Source organism: Quercus lobata, chromosome 2 (genome assembly GCF_001633185.2).
Source record: "Quercus lobata isolate SW786 chromosome 2, ValleyOak3.0 Primary Assembly, whole genome shotgun sequence".
NCBI classification, from domain to species: Eukaryota; Viridiplantae; Streptophyta; class Magnoliopsida; order Fagales; family Fagaceae; genus Quercus; species Quercus lobata.
In genome coordinates, this window is record NC_044905.1 from 99,910,012 (window position 1) to 99,928,259 (window position 18,248).

The 18,248-nt window shown below is 32.4% G+C and overlaps 2 protein-coding genes across 3 annotated transcripts; one reads left to right on the forward strand and one right to left on the reverse strand.

Moving 5' to 3' along the window:
* Positions 1-4,259: 4,259 nt before the first annotated feature.
* On the reverse strand, positions 4,260-7,527 carry LOC115977526. 2 transcript variants are annotated; one of them, XM_031099415.1, is made up of 7 exons: positions 7,366-7,527; positions 6,291-6,558; positions 6,070-6,162; positions 5,826-5,984; positions 5,320-5,492; positions 4,816-4,921; positions 4,260-4,449 (listed from the first exon to the last, which is right to left on the reverse strand). In XM_031099415.1, the coding sequence occupies exons 2-7, from the start codon at positions 6,534-6,536 to the stop codon at positions 4,420-4,422; spliced, it is 807 nt and encodes a 268-aa protein (XP_030955275.1). In that variant the 5' UTR covers positions 6,537-6,558; positions 7,366-7,527; the 3' UTR covers positions 4,260-4,419. The 2 variants fall into 2 exon arrangements, with proteins under 2 accessions (XP_030955275.1, XP_030955276.1); XM_031099416.1 differs by lacking the exon at positions 7,366-7,527 and having other exon boundaries at positions 6,070-6,190; positions 6,291-6,421.
* A 415-nt stretch (positions 7,528-7,942) lies between these two features.
* On the forward strand, positions 7,943-11,079 carry LOC115977525 (aminomethyltransferase, mitochondrial-like). Its single transcript, XM_031099414.1, has 4 exons — positions 7,943-8,184; positions 8,789-9,367; positions 10,028-10,146; positions 10,388-11,079. Exons 2-4 carry the CDS (start codon positions 8,807-8,809, stop codon positions 10,932-10,934), a joined length of 1,227 nt encoding a protein of 408 aa, XP_030955274.1. The 5' UTR covers positions 7,943-8,184; positions 8,789-8,806; the 3' UTR covers positions 10,935-11,079.
* The last annotated feature ends 7,169 nt before the right edge of the window (positions 11,080-18,248 follow it).

Below are 18,248 nucleotides of genomic sequence, written 5' to 3' on the forward strand. Positions count from 1 at the left end.
AGAATTATTAAGTGTAAAAATCAAAGAATCCAAATTCAATTATATTTGAAAATGGATTTCAATTGAAGTCTAATTTTGCGCTACATGTCTATTTAATTTTTTAATTTTTTTGGCAAGTGAATTATTGGATGCAAAAATTGAAAAGTCTAAATCCAATTAAATTCTAAATTATATATATATATATATATATACACACATATATATATATATATATATATATAAAATGATAAACTATTACATATTTTAGAAATGTATAGTTTGAAAAATGTGTAAATTAATACCATGTATAATTTGAATAGTGTAATTGTTATTGTTTTTAATTGTACCTATGCATATGTACGGGGTTGCACACTAGTATATATAAAAGCTGATATCTCATGTTGAAGAATATAAGGTTGTGTCAAGTGGCGCATTACTTGAAATTCTCTTTATTTAGGCTTCTACTTTAACAAAGTTTACATTTATATCAAGGTATTAGTTAATTGAATTAGTCAATAAAGTAAATGTATATATTAATTATCTATAGTTGTGCATTAGTTATTTATATTAAATGAATTTATATGATTATTTTTATAAACTCTATATAAGAAATAATTTTTAGTTAGAATAAAAAAAAAAAATAGAATATGACATTTTCCCTCATGTTTAGTTGCTTTGAAAACAATTGATGCAAAAGTCTTTAAAATTAAATATTTATGATTCTAAAATTAATCTTAACCGTTTAAATTTTCTAACTCATTTCAATGACATGTTATATATAACTATGTGTGTGTGGATTGGGGATGTGGGGAACTAACATTGTAGTATGTATTCTATGTAATTAGATAGTTTACTAATAGAATAAATATGTTTATTTTGTTATATTAATTATTTCTAAGATTTATATGAGAAACAATTGATTTTTTTTTTTTTTTTTTTATGTGAGAAACAATTGATTTGATATATGGTATTTTTGCTCAAATTTATTTTTTTTTTTTTTTTTTAAATTTTTTGAAACAATGGCCAATAAAAAGGGAAGAAAAATAGTAATACACAATCAAGAATGTAAAAAAAAAAAAAAAAAAAATTAACTGAAGAATATTTGCATTTTTTTTTTAGTAGGCATGAAACATGCCTATCTATATTAACCACTATGTCATGCACTTTTCAATTTGTAAACACATATATATTGTATGATCGAATCACTACACGTAATTACTTTTAGTATCTTTCTATTTTGTCTATAAAATAACTAAATATTACAATTTTTTACAAGGAAAATTATTGAAATAATTTTTATTATACATTAATAGTTGGGGGTGGGAAATTTGAATTTTGGATGTATTTGTTAGAAATGTGCTAACTATAGTTAAGTTATTGGCAAAAATTTTGAAATATTGGAAAAAACTAATAATAGTTTTCGTCCACAAAATTCACACTGAAGCATTTAGTTTAATTTGAAAAGGGATATTAAAAGTATCTATGCAATAAAAAAATCAAAGAAAGTAATCAAATTGCATACCAGTACAGAGATGAGGCATGCCATCCTTGCACATTAGGCCGTAGCCTAGTCAACCCATTTGTATTTGCAATCACTCTCATGCAGTGGCAATAGATTGGTACTCTTTCGAGAGAGCGTGACATGACTCCAATTTGGCTTAAGTGAAGAATTTTAGAGTGAAAGAATGATTAGGGTGAATGAATGATTTTTGATGGAATCAACTAATATATTTAGTATATAAATATATACAAACTTAAAGAATGAGATGATGTGTTATATGCTTATACGTTATAATACCATCTTGCTTATTATTCATCATGATGATCATGAGGATGATAGTGATGATGCTATTAGCTATTACTGGGATATAGGAATAAAATAAATTTGGCTGATGATCATGAGGATGATGGTGATGATGCCATTAGCTATTACTGGGATATGGGAAATAAAATAAATTTGGTTGATTAACTGAACAACCACTTAAGATTAAAAGTGAATCACAAGTAATCGTTTTGAATCTAAATATAAAACATAGATACCTTTCCTCTTTTTCAATACAAACAACAGTTGTGATAATGAACACAATATCCAAAGCTAGAGTTGGTGCAGCCAAAGTAAGGACTAGCAGGCAGGATAATTATATACATGGGAAATTAAATACAAAAATAAATGAAATGAAATGAAATTATTATTTTACCAAAAAAATGAAATGAAATGAAATTAAAGTACTTTGTAATATCCATATAACCCATGGAAAATTATTAGGTACTCCCGGAGTACCATAAATGCGTATTTCCCCTCACATAAATGGTGAGTCCCACCATGAATTTTATTAGTGGGACCTACCATTCATGTGAGAGGATGAAATATGCATTTATGATATTCCGGGAGTATACAATAATTTTCCATAATCCATATATATATATACACACAAAAAGAATTCTAAATTGTTTGACTGGATAATTATACAAATTGATTGTGGGGTCATTAGTGGAATTATCTATGTTTGAAGGGGTTTTCTATCATCTATCATATTAATAATGAAGTGCATCTAATTAAAAAAAAAATAGTAGTAAATAAATAATCAACAAGAACAACAAAGTGATTATGCAATTACCAATTTGATATACGTTCATAGAAAATTCTAGATGAAGAGCTTCTCAAAATTTTTAAAGGAAGATTGAAGGCCAAATTCTCCACTCTAGAGTTCAAACACAATTCCAACACAACTCATTGACGAACTTAAAGGAAATAGTAAAGAAACCACACTCGATGCTCTCTTTGATGGACAGAAATTAAATTGTTAGCTTCTGGGTAGTAAACCTCGAATCCACGAGATGTTCCTTGAATCTACAATATGATAAACTGGAATCCACCAAGAAAGAAAATTTGACAAAACGTCTGTGTTCATTGATAATAGTCTATTCTGCCTTTGATAGCTACAAAACAAAAATGTCTAAAACCCTAATTCACATTAATTACACGATTAAGTATATGTTTGGATTTAGATGAAAAGCCAGCGTCTACGTCTGGCATTTTTTTTTTTTTTTTGATGCACGCGGATTACACTGTTCAAAAGACATTATGCACTGTTCACGGGACCCACAACCACTTTATTCAGAAAAAATATTAAAAATGGGTCCTACGGCACTATTCACACATTTAAAAATTATTTTACTACAGTGTTTTCAGTTTTCAGCAAAATAAGTTGTATTCAAACGGACCCTAAGTAACAAAATACCAAAATTTACCAAAAATAGAAAAATTGAGTTAAATGCAAAATCATAAACTACTGACCTTAAGGGTCGTCCCAAAATAAGCGAGACCTTATTTTGACTTTTGAGCAAAAAGTTATTAACTAAACAAAAATTACTATATATGGTAAAATCATAGTTTTCTGGGCCTAATGAAGGAATTCGTCATTTTCAGGGAGTACTTTGTGGCAAAACCATGACTATTACTCAGAAGGTCATTTCGCTTTAGCCTACCAAATTTCATGCGATTTCGACTTCGAGGCCCATGATTTCTACTAGTGTTTTTTTGCCTTGTGCAACGATTTTCAGGCACACGTGAATGTCCAGGAAGGCTATGACGGTTTGTTTTACATCATAAGACTAATTGTTTTAATGAGTTAAAAAAAATAGTAAACTAAAACCTAGGATGCACGGACATGGGTATAGGTTCGGGTACGGGTACAATACCACGACAAGAGCAATTTTTGAGAAATTATAACATAATATAAATTGAACGCCGTTACGACATGAGTACGGCACCTCAAATAAAGTGTCCGTGCATCCTAGACTAAAACTCACCATGATTATCTCCTCCCACTAGATCACTTGAGTTATAATAAAACTTTTGAGTGGAATACCTCATGTAAAAACTAGCATTCAAGACCCTTCCTTCTTCCTTTGGAGTACATGAACCAATGTTAGAGACCGACTTGGCCGAGCAATCCCGCTTACTGATTCCCAATACAGAGCCAACCCATAAACCTTTGTAAGCGTGAGCAGTGGGAGCTTCAGGTAGGTCACACTCACACAGAGTGACAGATCCAGAAATTTTTTTCAAGTTGGGGCTGAACTGTTATGTCTAAAAAGTGTTTTATTTTGTAAATTAATTTTAAGTCAACAAAGTTGTGTGTATTAAAGTCATTCATAATTTATGCTAAACTAATTTGTTTGACAATCGCTTTTTCTTTATTCACAATTAAACAATCACTCAAAAACTCATTCTCCATCTTGTTCAATAATAATAATAATAATAATAAAACTAAGTCTACAATAAAACTTTTACATGATAATTTATATGTTGAATGTTATGTTACATCTTTCCCCTTCTTGGGCTGAAAATTCTTATAGACTAATTTGCGACTTCAAATGGAACTAGAAGCCCAACATCAGATTCTATGAAAATGGAATTTTCTCTATACTGGAGCACTATGCTTTAGGCCAATGTGGACTCACCACCTGCACAACCCGTCAATTCATCAAACAAACATTCAATATATCCATTTAAAAAAAAAATCCCACAAACATTATTTTGGGACACCAAAGAGAAATGTTCTTTCACTTGTGCGGTTGATCTATTATCACATTTGAGTGGAGAACCTAATTTAATGTCATCAACACAAATGGTTGGAGCAAGGATCATAATACTCCGCAAAGTAACTTTTAACATAAACCAATTAATTAACAGAGAGGATAGATCGGTAACATACAGAGTCTAATGCATTGATGTTTCTTCTTATGCTAAATCATTAAAGACAGTAGACCTTAGTTATGTCATCATTGATCTTCTCCAGTTATTAGAAAAATGAGATACAGATAGCTAACCTCAAGTGTGGTAAACACTAATCGCATTCGGCTAGCAACAATAGATGGCTTCTCAGCTCTACCTACCACTGCCATTTGCTCTAGTTGAAGAGTCTTTACCGGAAGCCTTCATTGAACATATGAAAGAATTAACTAAATGTTGTGCCTCCACCAAGGATTTTAACATTATACATCAGCCAATATTGCTTGAAAGCAGATTAAAAATACCAAGAGGAATTAAACAAGTATATTCACATATTGAGGTAATGAGCAAAGTTACAAATTACATGCACTGGTGCACACAAAATATTAAAGATGCTGGTTTAAGTGCAAGAGTAATAACAATGTAAATAATTGGCAGGTAATAAGCATTATCATATCTAAGAGAAATAGTAATATAGAATTTCATTGGCTTGGTGCTCCATCCATTTTAGAAAGCTCCCTGCCTAAATACAACAATACAAGAATGCTTGATAATATTCGTGCAACTAAAAGAGGAAATGAAATATGCTAAAAGCAACACACCATGCCATTCCCCTCACAAAGTATGCATTTGCTATAACAGCACAAAAGCCTTTCCACAGAAACCTCATGTTATCTGACACCGGAGGTGTAGACGACCATCTAACAATAGTAGGTTGTGGTGTACACAAGACGGTGATGAATATAATGCTCAACCAGAGAATGCACTCATCAACCTGCATTGTGAATTAGAAAAATGAGATTCCAATTCCAAAACCATTCAGCAGATTTAGTGACCACCTAAATAATCGTAACAAATGTTGCCTTTTCATCACAAAGGGTGGAGTTTGCATCTAGAATACTATATCATGATTAAATTTAAAAATGACATACTTCTATAACCCACAGTCTACAAAGATGAACCTCTTTGCTTCAAACGAAATTGAACAAAGTTCTTAAGAACTTCATAACCATAATTTTTGGGACAATAACATATCCTGTGACAGTAATTAAGCTCAAGAGCCATGCTTTGACAAATATTTCAAGTTCACTAGGAAGAAGTGACTTACCTCCTCCAAAATAATCTTGGATTTCAAACTGGTGGTTCCGCCATAACTTTGCATTGCTTCAATTTCAACACCATATTCCCTCATATCATTAAGTTCTTTCCGTAATCCTTCATCAGTACATCCCAGTGCATATGCATTCACCCCAGCACTTATGAACTCCTGGTCCAAGTAGCTAAATGTGTTATTTGAACTAGATTATAGGACTGATGTTGTAAGTAATGGTTCAAGCAACCAAAGTATGTACTTTTAGGTTGTCACCTCCTCCCCGCTCAACAGCATTCTTGAATCGCTTAAACAAACTGATTGCTATGTTGCGTGATGAACGGTACTCAATCATCTGCAGGAATGGAATCATGCAACCGGCACTATGATGCATAGGACAGTAAATATATCAAGCACTGAATTACAACCCCAAAAATTGAGTAAAAATGTATTAGTTCAACCAGCAGTTGCAACACCATGTACCAGCCATCTCTTTGAAGCAGTGTGATGCAAAACATGATGTCTTGTAAGTTGATTACGGCCTTTCCAAGAAAATGAGGAATTATGCAGTATATTACTACAAGGGTTCCTTAATAGGTTGGGACAGGTTGAAGTATTAATCAAGGAATTCACATGTGTAATCTTGCACTGAGATGCTTCATGCAATGTATTGGAGTCTAGATATATCTGGCACTTTGTTAAAGCTCCCGGAGCATACGCCATCAGCATGATTGAACCATGATAATATCACCTTTAAAAGGAAAAAAAAAAATAGAGATAAGCAAACACCAAAATGAGTACAGGGAATATATCAGTATCCCAAAAAGTACGGAATTCCGTTATGAGAAAAATTGCTACAACTATCCTACAATTGTGATCCAAAGTGTGTCATTCAACTCCTTTTGGACTCTCTTAACGTAAATTAACTTAAAATACAAGTGAAGTGAAGGGAGAAAGGAACAAAGGCCTCTGCAGACCCAGTTCACAAAAATCAAACTAATCCACTTGATTACATCTTATGCAATTAATTTCCAATAAAAAAAGTTGTTTTTTTCTTTTTTAGTTTGCTTAGATAAAACTTCAATCCCTTTCTCTTCTTAATTCCTCAACTTAGTTGGCAACTAGAAACAGAAAAACTAAAAGTATGCAGTCAAAAGTCATCATATTCCTATGATTCTATATTCCCAATTCAAAACAAATTATCCAAGAACACACACAGCTTATTTGTCATTTGGACCAACGCTAATCACACATACAGTAAAAGTATGCAGTCAAAAGTCGTCATATTCCTGTTTGCACCTTGCACTCGGTTTTTTTTTTTTTTCTTCCTCGAACTTTTTTTCAGGACTTGAGAAAAACAAAACACCCATATCATCACTGATAACAACATTAACAACAGCCCAGTTTTTAGCTCATAATTTTGATCACCATTCTTAATACTAAGCTCAAATCATATTGTTATTCCAAACCCACCTCCCAAAATAAAACACATCAGTATATTATATTTTAAAAAAAAAAAAAAAAAAAAAAAACAGAAAACAATGTGAATATGTCTTGCCGTTTCAGGGTTTAGATAAGCTCATTTGGGAGAGAAATGCACCCAAGACAAGGTTTTTAGAGAGAGAGAGAAGAAGAAGAAAGAGCACTATGAAGAATAGAGTAATAGTGTATGATGAAGAATCTTGTAAGGGTGTGGAACATACTGAAGCCACCAATCTTTTGAATGGTCCCAAATATTATTGCTTTTGAATCAAAATTGAACCTTTAATTTTTGGTCTTGGAAATTATTTGGCACGTCTATTATTTTACTACTACGTTGTTGCTTTCAAGTTTTTTAATGATTTCCATTTCTTGCTTCTAGGCATAAGAGTTTTGTTTATAGATAAGATAGAATTTCAACCTATGATTATCATTTGATCAAGATACTAATTAGTTTTTGCAAGTTTGAATTCACCCAGATCTTTTATTAGAGGCTAACAAATTTTACCAGTTGAGTTAAATGGAACTCGCAGATACCCTTGTACACATAAAACATAGGACATCTAAGTGACATTTTAAAGAGAGAGAGGAGGGAAAGAGTGAGATGAGGTGTAGTCTTCTTGTAGAACCACTACCACTAACTAACGATGAGGTTTTGGAAGAACAGAAATCCTTTTCTTTTACCCACCACATACCCAACAACCAACATTTTTTTTTAATTTATAAATTCCCATTTATTTAATTAATTTAACAAATAGTATATCAGATAAACACAGAGTATATATATATATAGAAGGCAGACTTCTTTTTATTTCGTGTAGATATGCTTTTTTGGATCTCTCTCATATTTGCTTGTTCTTAAAACAGCTCAGAACAAAGAAGAAGAAAACCAATATCTGTAAGTGCCCTCTTCCTCTCTTTTCTCATTATTTGTTTATTTGAAATCATCATATATGTAATGGGTTTATTTATTAACCATTGATCTCTGCTTCAATGTTGTTATATTTTGTTCATTGGTTGCTTACTCTTACAATGTTGTAGATAGAATTGAATTGTGTGAAAGAACTCTCATTCAATCTTCATACACGCATAACCCACTTCATCCCAAAATCACACACACAACTCACTGGATCCACAAACCCCATGGCCTTCACTTCACGGATTTTTTAATTATTTTTTGCATTGGCAATAGATTGATTTAGTTTCTACAAAAATACCCTTTAGGAATTTTTGACAAGTTTCATTTTTATTTCCAGAACTCATTGGTAGCTCATTTTTGTAAAAGTAACAAGTGAAAAGTTGGCATATGGTGAATATTGTTTTTCATGAATTATAGGGATAATAATCTCTTTATTTATTCAGTATAAATTTTTTGCGCATTTGTTTTAATGAAGGTGCTACTATGAGTTATGCTGGCAATGAGAAGCCATTGGTGCTTTGTTAGAGACTATTTGGATTATTCTATTTTGTTATCTGAAACTTCCTCAATTTCCTCTGATCAGGTATTTTCTGCTAAAAGGATGAGAGGGGCTGGTTTGTGGCAACTTGGGCAATCAATAACCCGCCGTCTTGCTCAGTCTGATAAGAAGACTGTAGCTCGTCGATACTTTGCTTCAGAAGCAGAGCTCAAAAAGACAGTTCTTCATGACTTCCATGTTGCTCATGGTGGGAAGATGGTGCCATTTGCTGGATGGAGCATGCCCATCCAGTACAAGGACTCAATCATGGATTCTACTCTAAATTGTAGGCAGAATGGTAGCCTTTTTGATGTCTCCCATATGTGCGGGTTGAGCCTCAAGGGGAAGGACTGTGTACCTTTTCTTGAAAAGCTTGTCATTGCTGATGTTGCTGGGTTAGCCCCCGGAGCTGGGACGCTAACTGTCTTTACAAATGAAAAGGGAGGAGCAATTGATGATTCAGTGATTACAAAGGTGAAGGATGATCACATATACCTGGTCGTCAATGCAGGGTGTAGGGATAAGGATCTGGCTCACATTGAAGAGCATATGAAGGCATTTAAGGCTAAAGGTGGGGATGTCTCATGGCACATACATGATGAGAGGTCTCTTCTAGCTCTCCAGGTCAATGCTAGATTCCTCATTCCATGTTCTCCTATGTCTTAAATTTTTGCCTTGGAATATGCATGTTAACTGCTACAAGCTTAATGCTTTTTGTTTCTTCAGCTGCTCAAATTTGTTCTTATGTATGTCTATATATAGTATATAAGGAAGCTGTAAGGACTTATTTTCTTTTCTCCCTAATATGTAGTTATCCATATTACATGGGTTGACTTCTTATAACATGATTTGGCCTGCTCAAATGTTATGACAGATTATTGACATTAAGAGTACTCCATAAATTGTGTTTTTCCTTTGTTCCTTCTTGTTCTTTTCCTTTTTTCGTTTCTCCTTAATTATATAAAAATTAAAATTCTCCTACAACAATATCATAAATAGTAGAGCTGAAAGATAGTGGGGTTGATGTTGAATTGAAAGATGAAACTTATATCAAAATATGAATATTTTCTGGAAAGTCATTATCATTACAACTAAGAGATACTGGGTTTTAAGTTCAATTGAAACATGAATTATATTTGTGTATGAGCCATTTAAACCATATTGCTATGATTATGAGAAAGAAGAGGGCTTATGGTTTTACTTTGATTGAAAGATAGTGATTGTTTAGTTGGTTTATTTTTCCATTAAGTGAAAAAAGAGTTCTCTTTGATTTCTATGGTGCAGGGTCCTCTAGCTGCTCCAACTCTTCAGCACTTGACAAAACAGGACTTGAGCAAGATTTACTTTGGGGAGTTCCATATCTTGGATATCAATGGAGCACATTGCTTTCTAACTAGGACAGGGTATATGTTTCTTTTTCAATTTCTTTTCTCTATTGACAATTTGTCTATCGATTTAGTCCCACAGTGATTAGTTACTGGGCTTTTATGCATTTCTCTATTGAATGAGAAGATGAATGAAGCATGATTAAGTTTTGTTTTGTACCTATCCATCCAGAAATCATAACAAAACATTGTTATTGAGAGCATAAGGTTGCATGAAAGATAGATGATTATCCTTTTGTCTCTCTTATGAGATTTTCAGGTACACCGGTGAAGATGGTTTTGAAATCTCTGTGCCTTCAGAGAATGCAGTAGATCTTGCCAAAGCAATTTTGGAGAAATCTGAAGGGAAGGTAAGGTTGACTGGTCTAGGTGCTAGGGACAGTCTCCGACTTGAAGCTGGGCTCTGCTTATATGGTAATGACATGGAACAACATGTAACTCCTGTAGAGGCAGGACTCACATGGGCCATAGGGAAGAGAAGAAGGGCTGAAGGTGGTTTTCTAGGTGCTGAGGTGATACTTAAGCAACTTGAATCTGGCCCACCTGTCAGGCGTGTTGGATTTTTCTCTTCAGGACCACCTCCCAGAAGCCACAGTGAGATTCAGGATGACAAAGGAAAAAGCATTGGGGAAGTCACCAGTGGAGGATTTAGCCCTTGCCTTAAGAAGAATATAGCTATGGGGTATGTGAAATCTGGATCACACAAGGCAGGCACCAAAGTTAAGTTTGTGATTCGAGGAAAGGCCTACGATGGGGTAGTCACGAAAATGCCATTTGTACCAACAAAATACTATAAGCCGGCTTAATTTATGCTTGGTATATCAACTCTAGGAATTTCTAATCGGTTCATTTTTTAACATGTTTTTGATAAACTCGACTGCCAGTCTATTGTAACTTCTATTTTCTATTTGCAATAAATCTGAGATGAAATACAAAATTTTATTTTTGTCATTGCTTTATGAAGTTTTGTAATTACCAAAATGGTGTTATTTGGGATTTATAGAACATACTAAAATGCTGTTGGGGGAAGGGTAAAATACTAAAATGCTAGAGTGAGAGAGATGTCAGGCTAACCAAGAATCCTAAACTCAACCCAGGAATATAATATAACAAGTCTAGTATATGCCACGCTGGTATTGAAGAACTTGCTGACAGGTCATACAACTGAAAAGCCCGCCACTGAAATTGATTTATGAAAGTTAAATCCTTATCTCAACGCTTCACCAAAACTAAATACAGCTTCACAGGAAAGGGATATCAGAAAGAGTTTGGGATTCTATCATGAGCTTTTGTCTAGTATCTGGTCCTAAGTCAAACTAGCAGGAGTTGATCGATTGGAGTGTGGTTCACCATAAGGGAAAAGGCTTTAGATTAGTTAGAGTAAGTTAGCTTGGTGCGCAACTGTGTACCATTTGTGGAATCAAAGAAATGCTATCATCCATGCAAGGGGGTTCTACACTAAAGAACAACTCATTAGAGTCATTAAGAAAGATGTCCAAGGACAAATTGAAGGCCAAATGTTATTGAAAGACTCAATATTGAACTGTGTTCTTTGCTGTAGATGGGGGATCAATACTGCCTTGTTATACAGAGGCCCAGCTGGTGTTAATTGAGTATCTGTAGTTTGAATTATAATCACTTAATCAGTCCACTGGTACTTGTTTGGTTCTGTTCACGTAAAGTGTGTGCCTGTTCACAGATTGGTGCTGCAGGTAGCTTCTGCAGTAGTGTGGTTCTGTTTTCCTGTTGGTCTGTATTGGTAGGGTATCTCTGTTCAACGAAATTCTGATTCTTTCAAATATGTAATATCAGATAAAAAGACATCTAATGGTTTAATTATTAGACAAAGTTATCATATTACTCATAAATGTTATACATACATCATACTCTTCATCCTTGCCTAAAAAAAAAAACGCTTTTAAGGGAAGAAATACAGATGAAGCAAACACAAAGTACTAGAGTTCAAAATGTTCTGCATATACACCTGATGTTTTGTTTCCACCATATATTCAAACAATTTCAACAGCTAAAGGCAACAAATTAAGGAACAGATATTCTTCTTCCAACTGAAGGTTACGAATTACAGAAAAAATGTTATTCTCCGGGGATCCAGTATGCAAATCCAGAGCTGAGAGCTCCATGCCATTTTGCCATTCATCATGGAGTAAATTCCACAGCACCTAACATATAACAAGACAGTCAAGCATTGCATTGCCAAACTCCCTTATTGACAGAGAAATTTTATAGTCTGCACTCAGATCAGTGTTCAGTGCAAGTGTAACCCAATATTCAGGTTAAAATATCGTTATCTGCCATGTGCCAACCAAATTTTGGAAACAAGCCAATCATATACACATACACATACACCATTTGTTGTGCTCAACTGCTAAAGACCCAATAAATACCTACTACTATCTTCATTATTTGAGTATTTCATATTTTGGAGCTAGAAGATCTTCTTCTTCTTTTTTTTTTTTTTTTTTTGGGGGGGGGGGGGGGGGTGGGTGTTGTACTTATAGATGTGTGTATCAATTATAAATTGTATGTAATTACTTTAACTCTAAAAAGCACATAACTACAAGCTTAAAAAAAAACTAACACTATCATATATATGTAGAATAATTTTTTTTTTGTAAGCAAATTTATACCTAGAATAATTTTACATTTTATGTACTTATTAAAAAATCTTTACATGGAAAAGAATAATATATAAGTGTGTATATGGACTGAAACTGATTGAAATTAACCAAATTGGACCGAAATAAACTAAATGGATTGAATGGGCCGAAGTCGACTAAATTGGACCAAAGTGAACCAAACTAGACTGAATGGACCGAAGTGAACTAAAATAGATCGAATTGGATTGAAATAGACCAAACTGGACCAAAATGCTACGCTGATGTTGCTCAACAAGACAATAAATTATATTATATGCTTAATTTTTAGATGTTATATAAATATAGATTTCTAAAGAGTATGTATAGAATGTGCAATAGTAAGCGTGGGGAAAATGGACTTTTGCCCTTATTTTTTTAAAAGTCTAGTACAATGTTCTTATTTTGAAACTATTTAGCAAGATGTCCTTGTTTTTGAAACTCAATTTTGACAAAATCGAGTTTTGTATAAAATTTGATATCCTCAAAATCAAGTTATATGAAAATTTTTAAGTGAAACTTGACTTTGCTAAAGTCGAGTTTCACTTAAAAATTGTAACTTGATTTTTTAAAAATTGACTTTCAAAATAGAGACACGATACTTAATAGTTTCAAAATAGAAACATTATGCTATATTTTTTTTTAAATAAGGGCAAAAGCCCATTTTTCCCAGTAAGCATATATAATAATATTTTTCCATAATACAATATTGTGGAATATTTAGCAAATTGTGTATTATTGCTCTCGCGCCTAGTAATTTAGCCAAATAGTACTCGGTATTTACCATTTAGCCAAATAGTAATTTTATCACATTCACTGATAATATGTGCAAGAATCTTGAAATGTACTGACATTCAGGCCCTTAAGAGTTAAGAGTCTTCAATAAAATATATAAGAAAAGATAAAGTTTGAAGCAAACTCCTATGCTAGGCATATGTAACTAAGAAAATATAACACCTTTTCAAAGTTATCCTACGTTTCCAACTCCTCTACTTTCTTCTGCTTATTCCTTGGATGCTATCTCTCAACTATTTACCACCCTAATACCATCTCGTGACTTGTGCATATAATTGTCACGAATTCACAATGCAATTAAGAATTTAAGACCAACTACTTACATATGTAAAGGAATTCAAGTTCTTTAATAAGAAGATTCGATTTTAGCCCACTATTAAAACTAGCTTGTGAGGGTGGAAATCATGATGAAAGGAGCAGCACAACTAGTAACCTAACCACAAATCAATTTTTGGTTTATATATATATATATATATATATATTTTGTAGGGGTGATAGGCCCAGGAATGCATATATATATATATATATATATTGAGTTAGGGGCCCAATCCGAGGACATTAAGTAGTCCGAGGATGGGTAAACACCTTCCTAAGAATTTGTGTTGGTAAGTAAAGAGGTGAAGTCTAATTATGATCATCCGAGAAGGCTATCTGAGGAGGAATACTTTCTCAACTGAGTAGAGCAGAGGTCATAATGTGTGGTCTGACACCAGGAGCAACGTTCCGGACAATTTCATTGATGAGGATAAGTATCCAGAAGGAACAAGACAGAGGGAGGTCATGAAATATCTCAAGGGAAAACTGCTACCATCGCATTAAATGCTTTGCAGCTAACTTTCTGGCTGCATTAATGTGGAGAAGATCCCTGAACAGTGCTGCCTTGACTACCCCAACTCACAGAGGGCCTAAAGGGTGACCAATGGGATAAACATTCAAGTAGTGGCTTAGATGATCAACAAGTGGAGGGCCAAGATCGTCTAAAGGGAACTATATAATATAAGAGATCCTCCATGGAGAGGGGATCAAAAAATTAAGAGAAAAACACTGTAGCAATCAAGAGTTGAACTTGTAATCAAACTTGAGAGAAATATAATAATTGATCTCCTTGGACTGTGCCGAGGACGATTTTCTTTAAATTAAACCAGACTGTTTTCATTTTCTTGTCATTTGAACCCACCTTATTTGTTGTCTGATTTATTAAAATCTAGTTTTCCAACTCACTCTCTAGAAATTCATTGTATTGGGCTTTTTGGGTCTAGGTTCATTCATCATTTGGGCTAGGGAGCCAAATTTGGTCCTTACATATATATATATATATATATATATATATAAAGACAAAACTTAAGTACCGCATTTTAAGTGCTGTTCTTTTGGTTCTCCTGTTAAGATTCAACCATATAACTACTTAACTAAAAAATGCATTTTTATCCCACATGACAGAATTTTAAGGAGAAAACTTAAAAAACAACACTTAAGTACTGTATCTAAGTTTTTCCAAAAAAAAAAAAAAACACCAACAATATTAAATATGATTTATACTTAAGGAACAAATTGAATATTTTTGAAAATAATTGGTAGTGTTTGGATTTAGCCCAAATACTAGGGGTGTTTTTCTATTTAATCTGGTAAAAGTACAACTTATATATATAACTAGTTATGGCAGCACATGCTTACTGTGAAAAAAGAACAATGATTAAGGTCAATTTTAGATTTTATTTGTATAAAAAAAAAAGATATAAACCATTTAATTTTTAAAGTAGATAAAGATTTACATTATTTAAAAGAGACATTAATTTAAAGAATTTTGATAATTATGTTATAAAAAGTTAATCTCATTCGTATAAGAATTTCGATTAACCACAAAGTTATAGGGTAGCTATTAAACATATAAATATCTATTTTACTATAATAGTTTTTTAGTACCTATTTGCTAAATTTAATATATTCACTCACTAAAAACTTTTAAGAATGATAATGAATATCATCATCTTCTAACAATGAACAACTGAGTTTTGCTAAGAAAAAAAAAAAAAATAACAAAAGGCATGTGTCATCGAATTTTCCATTAGATAAATTATAAGTTTCGAAAATTTAAACGAAAAAAATCAATGTTCTTTAGATAAAAATTGTTGGGGAGACCATAATTTGACTCCCTACAACCACTCTAAAAACAGGCCCGAGTGGCGTGATGTCGAATGCTATAAAATATTTGAGTGTGTCTTCCTCATCATCAATTGGTTTCGAGGTAGAATAGCACAGCTCACGGTCTGACAAATGGTATCAGAGTCAAGGTCATGGTTTCGAGTCACGGGAGTATCATTGTGAGGGAGGGATTGTTGGGGGGACTATAATTTGACTCTCTACAACCACTCTAAAAATAGGCTTGTGTGGCGTGATGTCGAATGTCATAAAAGATTTGAGTGTGTCTTCTTCATCACCTATTGATTTTGAGGTAAAACGGCACAGCTCATAGTCCAACAAAAATAAAACACCTTATATCATCCTTCCAAATTTTCAAGAATTACTACTATCTTAAACTCAAAATATGTGAATTTTTTTTTAGATGTTAAAATTTAGTGGGAGTATTCTAAACATTACACAATAAAATATTTTAAGAATCATAAGCTTTTATTAGGGTTTAGCTGAGAGAATAACAATATATATTTGCTATTTTCCAAAATATAAAGGGAAAAATTGCTAGAATTTAAAATTTAAGAAGAAATTGTAAACTACCTCAAACATAAAGGATGAAAAGTTTTTTTTTTATGCTAAGTTTTTGTTTTTGTTTTTATGTGTAAAACTATGTGGTTTAACTTAAAAATGGTGCGCAAAGAAAAAAAAATTCAAAAAGTCAACCTAAGAAAATTGTATGTGAAACAGTGAATTTTGGCTCAACAAAGCTAACTAAACCAACAAAAAATTTCTAAAACACAACATAATGGCACAACATTTTATATTACCTTTATAATTTTTTTATATTTTATTTTGAATTGTAAAGAATTGACAGCTCAATAGTTTTGAAAATATTGTGACGAAAACAAGATGTCTTCGCATTTTCACAAAAAATCATAAGTAGTAGATTGTTATGGGTTGTTATTGGCAGGCAAAAAAGTTGTTTCATTGGTAAGTTTAAATTAGAACCAAAAACAATATACTACCTATAATTTGTAATTAAAGTATTGTGAAAAATATTGTGGATATAACACTTTTTTTTCATAATAACTTTATTTTTAGTTGTGGTTGGTTCTAATATGATATTTTATCATTTAATTTCTACTTATAAAGAATTAACATCTCAACAATTGTAGAAATATTGTGCCAATTTGTTGTTTAATATTTTATTATAATGTGAAATGACGCGAATTGGACAAACCAAAAATAATGTTTAATAATCATCAGTAAATATTAAATGCCAGTACTTTCAGAGAAGAAAATTCTACCCTCTTTGATTTTAGAGTATTGCTACAAGTACAAACTATTTTACAACATTTTTCACAAAGTATTGATGTGGTCAACCTTTTATTGGTTTTTATCTAAATTCACCATTAATTTTACTTTTTTATTTACTAATAATCACTTAACACATCAACTTATCCTATTTCTCTTGGGAAGAGGAGGTATCGTCCAAAGATTCCAAACTACAGCATTCAATGGTCACTGTAGGATCAGTTTTGTTCTTTTCGCATCCCTAAAGATAAAATTGTCCTATTAATTTGGACTTATTCAACAATTTAAAAATGAAGGCAAATTTTTAATAGGCAAAGTTATCCTCCAAACTGATGTAGAGGAATGCCCTTCAACTCGACTAATAAAATAATTCACATCAATATAGTCCTGTGTGAAGCCAATCTAATGGTCATTGTTGCTTTCAAAATTCTTAACTCCTACTCCATCTTTTCTTCAACCAGCTATAAGTAGAAAAGTGAAATAAAACAATGTCACTGATAATCTTTTAATTTATTTTTGTGGCGTTTTTGCTGCTAACTATCCTAGTTATAATGTGGGCTATTAAGAATGTTTAAAAACCAAGAATTTATGGTATAAACAAAACAACCTCATTCAATTAGATGTAGAAAAACTCAGAGGAGAAGAAGAAAAGGGAAGGGTCCATTAATTTTAAGTAGAAAGAAGCAATAAATGAGACACTGACAGAGCGTGAAAGAGAGAGACCGAGAGACTTGAGAGAGAAGAGAGACCGAGAGTCAGTGAGAACGAGAGATTATGTGGGTGTATGAAAATTACACGGTACTTGACCTTGCAGATATAAAGTTTAAAAAAAAAACACCACGGTACTTTATCTTTCAGATCTAAAGTATTGTTAAAAAATTTCGCGGTACTTCATCTTTAGATATAAAATTTTGTTAATAAATACACGGTACTTTATCTTTCATATATAAAGTATTGTTAAAAAAATTACACGATACTTTATCTTGCAGATATAAAGTTTTATTAAAAAAAATACCATTCTTTCAGATTTAAGTTTTGTTAAAAAAATAACTGGACCATTTTTAAGTTTTTTGGGGTAATTATCATATTATATGGGCTGAATCGCAGTTGTGGACGGAACAAACTCAACAAAGCACTGCTATCAAAAAAAAAAAATAAAAAAAAAATAAAAATTCAACAAAGCACTGATTTTACAATAATGTAACTCACATTCAACACTTTTAT